General features: G+C 39.8%; 1 protein-coding gene across 1 annotated transcript; it reads right to left on the bottom strand.

The window, feature by feature from the left end:
* Positions 1-1,640: 1,640 nt before the first annotated feature.
* On the bottom strand, positions 1,641-9,941 carry LOC122996611 (oocyte zinc finger protein XlCOF6-like). Its single transcript, XM_044372182.1, has 4 exons — positions 9,640-9,941; positions 8,924-9,468; positions 8,157-8,285; positions 1,641-2,794 (listed from the first exon to the last, which is right to left on the bottom strand). The coding sequence occupies exons 1-4, from the start codon at positions 9,809-9,811 to the stop codon at positions 1,766-1,768; spliced, it is 1,875 nt and encodes a 624-aa protein (XP_044228117.1). The 5' UTR covers positions 9,812-9,941; the 3' UTR covers positions 1,641-1,765.
* Between the last annotated feature and the right edge of the window lie 1,631 nt (positions 9,942-11,572).

The following is an 11,572-nucleotide window of genomic DNA, read 5'->3' as shown; positions in this document are numbered from 1 at the left end:
GAGGGTAACAGTGCTGTTGGATGTCTTCAATTTGTACATGATCTGTCTGACAGTCGACTGTTGGAGTCCAAACTCTTCGGAAATGGTTTTGTAACCTTTTCCAGCCTGGTGAGCATCAACAACTCTTCTTCTAAGGTCCTCAGAAATCTCCTTTGTTTGAACCATGACACACTTCCACAAACCTGTGTTGTGAAGCTCAGAGTTTGACAGTGAAGATCCAGATTTCTCTTCTTTAAATAAGGCAGGGCCTCCCAGACTCACACTGGATTGTCATCCCATTGATTGAAACACCCGACTCTAATTTCCCCTTCAAATGAATTGATAATCCCAGAGGTTCACATACTGTTGCCTCACACACAAACACGCAACATTGGATCATTTTCCTCAATAAATAAATGAACAAGTGTAAAGTTTTTGTCTCATTTGTTTAACTGATGTCTCTTTATCTAGTTTTAGGACTTGAGTGGAAATCTGATCATGTTTTAGGTCACATTTATGCAGAAATAGAGCAAATTCTTAAAGGGTTCACAAACTTTCAAGCAGCTCTGTATGATGAGTAAAACTACTCTCTTCCACTGCGTTTACATTAGATTGAAAGGTCAGCAGAGAGAGAAATGTGAGGTTATAAATGGGTTAACGTGGTTCATCTTTTACCCCTCTGGAAAATAAACGCACTATCCAGGACAAGGATTGATCGGATCATTCGTTAACTGGCCCAAGGACAAGCAGAGGAGTTATATTTATTCATTACATTAAGAAGTAAGAACAATTCTAGGTACTTGTTTACTCTGTTTACTCCATCCATCCATTAGAAACCATCCAGCTCTGGGAACCTGTGATGGAGATCATGTAAAAGTCGTGCGAGTCAGAGAAAAACTGTTCACGTTCACTTCTTTTTCTACATAAGAAGCAGCAACGTTCAGTTTTTCTGCTCCACATGTAGAACTGGAGCTCTGCTGCAACTCTGGCACTGATTTTAATTTAATTAAATGTCCTTGAGTTTCTTTTTATTTCTTCTCTTAATGCCTTTATATGTTTATAAAAGTTGTTACACTTATAAACTTGCTTTGTCTTACAGTGAATACAAACATAAATAAGCACTAAATAGACTCAACTGATGGAAGATCGATTAAAAATCGGTTTTCACTGCGTTTAATTCGACATAAACCAGTCAGAGTTTTGACTGAACTCTGGAACTACTGGGAGACATTTACGCTCTGCGTCGTTCGTTTTGAACAGAACAGACTCTTTAGGAAAGGATTTAATTTTCTCACCTTTATTGAAAACAATCACAAACACATAAACAAGTATGAAGAACAAAAAGAGGAAACAAAGTGCCAGTTTCTCTGAATCTGAATGAATTCAGGAAAACCTGAGTCCTTCACAGTCCTGATGGCATCCTTCCCTGTCTGTTGCTGCTTGTGCTTGTTGTTGTTGTTGTTGTGATTGTTGCTCTTCTGTCCCCCCTCCCCCTTTCCCTCTCTCTTTCTTTCTCTCTCAACCCAACCGGTCAAAGCAGATGGCCGCCCACCAAGAGCCGGGGTCTGCTTGAGGTTTCTACCCGTTAAAGGGGAGTTTTTCCTGCTGCTGCTCATGGGGGAATTGTTGGGTCTCTGTAAATTAAAGGTCTTGACCTACTCTATGTGAAAAGTGCCTTGAGATGACTTCTGTTGTGATACGGCGCTATATAAATAAAAATTGATTGATTCTTATGTTCCTTTTCTAATCTGATATCTGACTGATCTTTTCCCGCCGCGTACGATCTTCAACTGATAACTAAATCTGAATTCTCTTCCTCCAGTTTTGCAGTTTTGTGATACGGATCCTCCCCCGTGTGGATTCTCGTGTGCAGTTTTAAAGCTTCCATCTTACAGAATCTCTTCTCACAAGTGTTACACGAGTACGGCTTCTCACCCGTGTGGACTCTTGTGTGCTTTTTCAAGTGCGCCATTCGACAGAATCCTTTCCCGCAGGTGTTGCAGGTATACGGTTTCTCACCCGTGTGCACCGTCATATGCAGGTTTAACACCCACGGCTGAGAAAATCTTTTCTCACAAGTGTTACATGGGTACGGCTTCTCACCCGTGTGTGTCCTTATATGTCTTTTCACTGTTGTCATGTCACTAAATCTTCTCCCGCAGGTGTTACATGGATACGGCTTCTCACCTGTGTGTGTTCTTAGATGCCGTTTTAACACGCACAGCTGGGAGAACCTTTTCTCGCACGTGTTACACGGATACGGCTTCTCGCCCGTGTGTGTTCTCATGTGCCTTTTCACTGTTGTCATGTCGCTAAATTTCCTCCCGCAGATGTTACACGGGTACAGTTTCTCACCCGTGTGGACTCTCAGATGTGTGTGCAATTTGGACTTGTACTGAAAACATTTCCCACATGTGTCACATTTAAAACACTGTTTGTCTGTGTAACTGTGAGTCTTTAATGTGGCGGCGTCTCCGTGATCTCGGCTCTCAGCTACACGAGAGTTGTGATGGAGCGGCTGGTCCTCGTTGGTTGGTTCTGGTTCCACAGACATGCTGACAACATGCTCTTCCTCTGCTGCACTCTGAGTTTCATCAGGACTCAAGTCCACAGTCTGATCTTCACTGTTGTCACTTTGCTCACATGTAGGAGTCAACATAAAGGTTTCAGTCTCCTGCTTCAGTAGCAGCTGTTCTCCCTCCAGACTGCTGCAGACTTCCTCCTCTTCCTCTTTAATCTGTGGAGGTTCTGGCTCCTCTTGGTCCAGACTGGACTTCCTCTCCTGGTCAGCCAGAACCTCCTCTTCCTTCCAGACATGTTGCTGTGGGAGCTCTGGAAAGAAAACACGATAAGACTCCCTTATAAAGGCTTTATATGCATTAAATAACGGATTAATCCAGTGTTCATAGCAGCTAATTATTATGCTAATGCAGCTAATAAACATAATTCATAAAATACTCAAAACAGCGACACTATTCATACACAAGATGGCAGTATAGGCTGTCAAACCCTGCTGACTCAAACTCACTGCCGTAGTCCTAGTTTTGGTGGCCCGCTGGAGCTCCAAAATAGCGAAAGTGCTGTTGGATGTTTAAATGAATAGTAGTGTAGGATACATATTTCTCCTCCTCCCCCCTGTTGCTCCACGTTAATTTCCACTTTGCTACATTACAAAAAACTGTTTTAAGGAGCAGAAACATGCGGCTCGGCTCAAACCCTTTCGGGGCTGAAGCGGCAGCGGCCCACAGGACCTGCAGGACGGACTCAAAGCTTTAAACTCTCTACATGTTTGTTTTAGAACCGGTATAACTGGAGCTATCAGTGAACCTGTCCGACCACGGCTCTGCAGGTCTGCTCCAGCAGCGGACAGGTTCACTCAGGGCTGATTTTAAACAGCTGATGACAGGTTGAGCCATTTTCAACCCATGATATATTACCAACCACACTGATGCGTTTCATTACAGCACAGTCATATAATTTAATTTACAGCTCGTTTTAGTGTGCAATACGTCTTTAGTACGTGTGTGTTTTTTAGTGCTTTACTGAGGTAAATTCCTATCAACTTTGCTGACATGGAAATAAATTACTGAACTAAACTGGAATGAAAACGAGCGTTAAAATTGTAAAATCTATTCTAAACTGCACTGGAAGCCAGATGTTATATGGTTGTATTTCCAGCTGCAGTATGGATGTATAAATATATATCTCTTTATACATCCATGATCCAGATGTTTTTATGTATCCTGTTAGCAGCGTTACAGTTATAACCTGCCGACTGGAAACAGAGTTTTTCAGCGTCCTCCTGAGATAACAGCAAACAATTACAGGTATATCATTTAAACACTGCGGTGGTTTATAAAGCTGATTCTTCTGTTTTATACTATGAAACCAGTTCAGGTTTTACAGACCTGTTCTCTGTAACCTTATCTCAGGTTTCCAAATGATATCCAGCAGTCTGCGCTGACGGTCGATCTCTGTTTCATACTCGACGATAGTTTTATGAAAAACTCGGAATATTTCTTCAGCAGCAGCAGTTAGTCGCTCGTTGATTAACTCTCTCAAACTCTCAACTGAATTACAAGTCAGACGAGTCATTTTCCTGCTGAGAAGCTTCTTCTATACACAGGACACCCGGCAGCTAACGCTACTAGCTCCTGTATTGTTTACTTCCGCCGAAGCTTCTTCTTCTTCTTCTTCTTTCCGTTTTATCGGCGGTTGGCAACCAGCGTATTAGTCGCATTACCGCCATCTGCTGCTTCCTGTTTACTTCCCTTAATGATGGCGCAGTTTGTCCAAATGTGGTTTAACTGGCACCACACAGTCCCCTCTCGTGGTGGTTTAATAAACTCATTTACAGAAAGTGGGGCAAGCCCATGCAAATTCTTATACATAAAACAAACATATTTAAAGTTTTTAAAGTTCTCAAAACTCAATAAATGATATTTCTCCAGGAGGTTACAATGATGGAACGAAAGTGGTTTTTATCAGGAATTTTTATAGCTTTCTTGAAGAGTAATTCTATTGATTTAAGTGCAGTTACATCTGCAAGTGACCAGTTAGTAAAACAGTTTTCTTTGTGTGAAAAAATGATCGAATGTAAAAACATTCTGGCAGCATTCACTGTCAGAAATGGCCTGATTTGCTTAATGTTTTGTAAATTAAATTTTACTGCATTTGACACCTTTTTTTTTTACATGACTTTCAAAGGTTAATGTGGAGTCCAGTGTGACCCCAAGATACTTGAACTCATTTACAATGTCAAGTTCCTCCCCTCTCAGGAACATATTAGAATGTGTCACCTTCACTGGTTGTTTTGTAAAGATCATATACACTGTTTTTTTAGTGTTCAAATAGAGACATGACTTAGTAAGCCAGTCCTGGACATGGGTCATTGCAGATGTAAGAGTTATGGAGGCTCCTTAGATATCTTTTACACGTGTAAAAATAACTGCATCATCTGCATACATTTGAATATTGATGTTTTGACAGGCATCAGGTAGGTTATTAATATATAGTGTGAATAAAATTGGTCCAAGAATAGAGCCTTGTGGGACCCCTACAGGACAGTCAGGGTAAGGACACAAACATGTTTTCTATTGGATAAATATGAATTCATCCACAGGATAGCTTCTTCAGAAAAATTAAAGAGAGTTAATTTAGATAAAAGAATGTGGTGACCAACGGTATAAAATGCCCTTTTTAAATCAAGAAAGACAGCACCGACATAGGAACTCTAATCCAATTTGCATTTAACCTTTTCTAAGAAAACACAGATTGTTGATGCTGTGGAATGGTGGGACAGAACCCAAACTGCATGGGGTGCAGAGGGGTGTAGTCTTTATTTAGATGTTCAGTCAAAAGCTTTGCCACCCACTTCTCAGCAATCATAGATATAACTGTGAGGATGGTGATTGGTCGATAGTTAGCCATGTCTGTTTTATCCCCAGATTTAAAGATTGGGGTAACCGTGGCCACCTTCCAAGCTGATGGGACAACTCTTTGCCTGAATGACAGATTAACCAAATATGTAATTGGGCGAACCAGGGAGTCTTTGTGTAGCTTTAGAGCTTTTCAGTGCACCGATAATCTTGGTCACTTCCGGTTCTGTTATTTTCTTTATTTCAAAAATAGGCTTTGCAGGATTAACAGGACTTTAGGTAACATCAGACGGAGTAAAAAGCTGAGTTATATCTTGGACAGAGTTTTTTAAAAAAGTATTAAAATTGGTTGCTAGGGTCAGTATATTAAGTTATTGTGTATAATTTAATTGTATTTCTTTCTTTTACCTACATCTATCATACTTATATTATCACCTCTTGAAGCAAAGTGAAACAGTTTCAAGTTAAAAATCAGTGTTTCTCCGATGCTGTTCAGCTGATACAGGACGTTCAGAGGAGCTGTTAGCCGAGCTGCTGCTAATGTTTGTTCAGCTTGTTTCTCTGATGACTTAAGATCCAGACGTCTGACTAAAATCCTTCATCCAGTTAAAAGGTATACTTAAAAACGACCAAGATCTAAAAAGTTTAAAACTGAATAAAAGTCCATTTATGACAGTTTCTGGCAGACAACCACAACACCGATGTATTATCTTGTCTGCATGTACTCTTTGGTAGAGGAGGTATGACGCCATCAACAGGCGACCAAATGAAACGGTCCGTTACCTTGATTAACATTACAGGTTTCTCTGGGTTTGAAAATACACAACTCAACAACATATATAACATAGGTCTAGTTGTTTTTAGACATTTTAATGCAGAATAGTTACATATTATAGCTTTAAGGCACTTTTTGTATACACTACTAATAATGTAATAATGACAATCATCTAATCAATCAAATTAAGAATATCAGTCTGAAAAGCCATCATTAAAAAATATTTTATTTTTAATAATAAGCATTGACAACATCATGTAGCACATCATCTACAATGTGTGTCATCGCTAAAGCAGCAAAACAAACATTTTATCTCAAGTTAAACCAGGAACAAAATACAGAAAAATGATCAAATATAAATAAATATAAATAAAAGGCTGCAGACCAGAAGGCTCCAGTCGGTTGTATGAAAGCTTTAAGTGAGTAAACAGCACCAGAAGTTTTCTCTGTTTCAACATCACAGAGCTCACAATCCACTCACACAACTGAGGTAGTGTTTGAAAATAGTTTGTAGAAACAATCTAACAAGTTATTAATTCACAACCGTGATCTGCTAGTTGTCTACGTTATTATTTTAGCCGAGACAAAGTCAAACGTACTGAGACTTATTATAAGGTCAAATAAACAGTGATGTCAGTCACTCTCAGATGTAAACTCTGATGTCCTGGGAAGCTGTGCAGGAGGCTTCATTTGTAAATATCAGGTACTACTCCAAGTACGTGGATTATTCTGAAATATTTCATTAAGATTCTTGTTGTTTGAAACTATAACTGGCTCCTTCTTTGACCATCGGCATCGCACCACAACTCCATCAATGAAACGCTGCAAACAATAAAATTAGTAGTTACAGTAACGTGACAAAAAAAAAGTTTAGTTGAACCAAACTTGAGTGTTGTTGTCGTTTACATCTTACATGAAGATATTCTGACCTCTTCTTCACGGAGAATATTTTACATTCATTTCCTACAGGAGTTTCAGCTCAACTGTTTGACCTGTTTATGGATCGTTTTCATGCTGCCGTTATGTGTTCTTGTGTGTTTTTATCCATCAATCACTCAAACTGAATCCTCTGTAACGTTCCACAAGTAAAAAGCTACCTGCTTGTATGGACTCACGACAGAATCGTTTCCCTGCTGCTGCAGCAGATTCTTCTCATGTAGGTTGTAACGTCAACACAAAGCTCTCGCTCATGTTTTGCAGTTATACGATTATTTACCTGTGTGGATTTTCATGTGCTCTTTTAAATTGCCCATCTGAGAGAATCTGTTCCCACAGGTGTTACATGGATACGGCTTCTCTCCCGTGTGGACTCTCGTATGCACTTTTAATGCGTTCGGAAGAGAGAATCTTTTCTCACAGGTGTTACATGGATACGGCTTCTCTCCTGTGTGTGTCGTCATGTGCCTTTTCAATTTTGACATCTCACTAAATCTTCTCCCGCAGGTGTTGCAGTTATACGGCTTCTCACCTGTGTGGACTTTCTGATGTCTTACTAATTTGGCCTTGCTCTGAAAAGTTTTCCCACATGTGTCACATTTAAAACACTTCTCTCCTGTATAAGTACTGTAAATTTTTATTGTGACAGGCTTGTGTTTGTTGTTAGTGTGATTTATGTTTTCATGATGTCCCTTCTGTGTTCCAGTTGATCCTGAGTCTCCGTGTTTGCCTCCTTTGTGATCTCGGTTCTCAGCTACATGAGAGTTGTGATGGAGCAGCTGGTCCTCGTTGGTTGGTTCTGGTTCCACAGAGCTTTTAACTGACATGCTGACAACATGCTCTTCCTCTGCTGCACTCTGAGTTTCATCAGGACTCAAGTCCACAGTCTGATCTTCACTGTTGTCACTTTGCTCACATGTAGGAGTCAACATAAAGGTTTCAGTCTCCTGCTTCAGTAGCAGCTGTTCTCCCTCCAGACTGCTGCAGACTTCCTCCTCTTCCTCTTTAATCTGTGGAGGTTCTGGCTCCTCTTGGTCCAGACTGGACTTCCTCTCCTGGTCAGCCAGAACCTCCTCTTCCTCCCAGACATGTTGCTGTGGGAGCTCTGGAAGGACAAAGAGGAAAGGTTTCTCTGGCACAGCAAAGGCTCCCAGTCTCTTCTCCCCGTTGGCCATGTAGGAGTTCTGGCATCCTCGGCAGATACAATCCATGCACGCCTGAAAAACACGACACAGAACGGACAGAACATAAGTCTGTTGGCATCACACCAGCGTCGCATAAAACCTGTAACACAAATCAAAGGTGGTCCGGTGGTCTGACACCGCCTCTTCAAGATTTCCTAATCTAGAGCTGCAACGATTAGTCGAGCGACACAAAATGAATCGCCGACGATATTGATCATCAATTAATCTCTTTGAGCCATTTTTTTAAGAAAAAACGTCCAAATGTGCTGATTCCAGCCTCTAAAATGTGAATATTTTCTGGGTTATTTAGTCTTCTGTGATAGTAAACTAAACCGAGGACGTCAGCTCGGGCTGAGATCCGGTGATCAACATTTTATAGACCGAACGATTTATAGATTAATCAAGAAAATAATTGTCAGACTAATCGATCATGAAAATACTCGTTACGTTTTAATCTTGGTTAAAACAACCATGACAATGCAGAAATGATAAGAAAGAGAATAATAGTGTAACAGTAGTTTACAGCCAATCACGTATTGATGCTGTCACACTTCTAAACTGCTGATTAAACAATAAACTTTTGTTTGTTGTCAGTAAAATTTAAATATTTCACCTGATGCCACTATCAGTACTTTAATAGACCATCATCCATGTCATGGTCATAGTCTCACCTTGCGTTTTGAGTAACAGGGACACCGTTGACCCCGGCAGGTCAGCACTGAGGGATTCTGGGTCGTCCTGCCACACGTGCAGCCGTTCAGCCAAGTCTGGTATCTGACAGACTCTTTTCCCGCTGCGTGTGTCCTCATGTGGATCTTCAAGTGATGTTCAAGTCTGAAATCTCTCCCACAGGTTTTGCAGGTATACGGCGGCCTCTCAGCTGTGTGGATTGTGTCCTCGTTGGTTGGTTCTGGTTCCACGGAGCTTTTAACTGACATGCTGACAACATGCTCTTCCTCTGCTGCACTCTGAGTTTCATCAGGACTCAAGTCCACAGTCTGATCTTCACTGTTGTCGCTTTGCTCACATGTAGGAGTCAACATAAAGGTTTCAGTCTCCTGCTTCAGTAGCAGCTGTTCTCCCTCCAGACTGCTGCAGACTTCCTCCTCTTCCTCTTTAATCTGTGGAGGTTCTGGCTCCTCTTGGTCCAGACTGGAGTTCCTCTCCTGGTCAGCCAGAACCTCCTCTTCCTTCCAGACATGTTGCTGTGGGAGCTCTGGAAAGAAAACATGATAAGACTCCTTAATAAAGGCTTTATATGCATTAAATAATGGATTAATCCAGCGTTCATAGCAGCTAATTACAGGTATATAATTTAAACACTGCGGTGGTTTATAAAGCTAATTATTCTGTTTTATATTATGAAACCAGTTCAGGTTTTACAGACCTGTTCTCTGTAACCTTATCTCAGGTTTCCAAATGATATCCAGCAGTCTGCGCTGACGGTCGATCTCTGTTTCATACTCGACGATAGTTTTATGAAAAACTCGGAATATTTCTTCAGCAGCAGCAGTTAGTCGCTCGTTGATTAACTCTCTCAAACTCTCAACTGAAGACATTGCTGCTTAATTACAAGTCAGGCGAGTCATTTTCCTGCTGAGAAGCTTCTTCTATACACAGGACACCCAGCAGCTCACGCTACTAGCTCCTGTGTTGTTTACTTCCGCCGAATCTTCCTCTTTTGTTTCATTGACGGGCTACAAACCAACGTTAAAGGTTTATGCCGCCACCCAATGGACCAGAATGTGTAACATCATGACTTAAATAACAACTTTATATTCTAGATATTAAACCTGTTTCGTTTAAATATTTATACAGATACATTTGAACCTGTAATTGTTTTGTTCTCTGTCTCTAACAGACCTGTGATGCTCCCACATCCTCCATCCTACACTGACCTTCCTTCAACGTATCAGCACATGTTTCACAACAGTTTCCATCAAGTCTCACATTTATCTGACATTGTCTTTTTTATAGTGTATAAAGTAGAACTGAGTCCTGCATGTCTTAATCTTAACCTGGAAAACATGAACATCTTCTTTCTATTACTTCTCACTCTGACAAACTTTTACATTTTGTAATAATCAGTTACAGGTTTTTTAATCTAAGTTAAGTTTAGAATATTAGAAATAAATAAAGATACATTTAATGATTAAAATCAAACCAGTTTCTCTTCTTCACAGTGGCCATAATACTTAACTAACTCTGGTTACTCTGACTGTTAATATGAAATTACTGCATTAAAAGCACTTTCAGGTCGTTGGTAAAGTAAAAGCTCAGAGAGTCTCTTTAGTCGACGTGTCTACTTTAATGTTCACTGTGGCAGCAGGAAAACAGAACAACTACAAACACATTAATGTTTTACAGCGTTTCCAATCCAAACAGTGAACTACAGGCAAGATGCAGAGTTAATGTGGACTACACAAAGAGAAATACATTTAAAATATAAAAAAAAATATGGTTACCATGCATTAACTTATGTAAATCATCAATTCCATCCAACATTAAAAAATGAGATGATCCAATATAATCAATCTCATTTAACATAAGTAACACTTTACTCATGAAAATTCATCACTCAAATATGAAATCTTGCCTCCCTCTCAGTGATCTTGTGGCATTCACCAAGTCTCTCCTTCTTTAGTTTTACTTCCTGCCAAACTCACAGAGTAAAACAGGAAGAACATTGTGATCTCCATAATCCAGCCTGTCCTCTGTTATTACTATATACTTATAGAGTAATTCGTCTGTACTTATAGAGTAATTCGTCTGTACTTACAGAGTAAGTAGTCTGGACTTATAAATAGTCTGTCCTTATAGAATAAATAGTCTCTACTTATAGAGTAAGTAGTCTGGACTTATAGAGTAAGTAATTTGGGTTTATAGGGTAAGTAGTCTGTACTTATAGAGTAAATCGTGTTGGGCCGTGGCTACAAGTTTGGCTATCAGAAATAATGAATGATTATCAAAGATGATTGTTAATTATTAAAATCAATAAAATTATTAAAAAGAATTAATAATAACAGGGCACCACCCTGGACTCAGGGAAAAAGATAGCCAATTCAGTCTCAAAGTGTACTAATCTATGAATTTGGGACTTTGATTAATAATTAATTTAATAACTATAAACAAAATCACCATATCAATAGCTAGTTAAGGTTGAAGGATTTGGAGTTCTTTACAGAGCAGAGGTTGGCAAAACTCATTCTTGTGCAACATTAAACAGACAACAGGTATATCCAAAAGCATTTATTTAACAAAAGGGTAAAAGCAAAACACAATACTAATCTAGCCAAGTGTACCTATATACAAGTGTGAGT

The sequence above is a fragment of the Thunnus albacares genome, chromosome 14 (assembly GCF_914725855.1).
Source record: "Thunnus albacares chromosome 14, fThuAlb1.1, whole genome shotgun sequence".
Classification (NCBI taxonomy): domain Eukaryota; kingdom Metazoa; phylum Chordata; class Actinopteri; order Scombriformes; family Scombridae; genus Thunnus; species Thunnus albacares.
This window is presented reverse-complemented; position numbering and strand designations above follow the sequence as displayed.

Coding starts and splice junctions, on each gene's coding strand:
- LOC122996611 (XM_044372182.1), bottom strand. CDS start 9,811: ATGTCTTCAGTTGAGAGTTTGAGAGAGTTAATCAACGAGCGACTAACT. Junction 8,286..8,923: donor CCTGTTACTCAAAACGCAAG/GTGAGACTATGA, acceptor CGTGTTTTTCAG/GCGTGCATGGATTGTATCTG. Junction 2,795..8,156: donor CAGAGCTCCCACAGCAACAT/GTCTGGGAGGAA, acceptor CCACAGCAACAT/GTCTGGAAGGAAGAGGAGGT.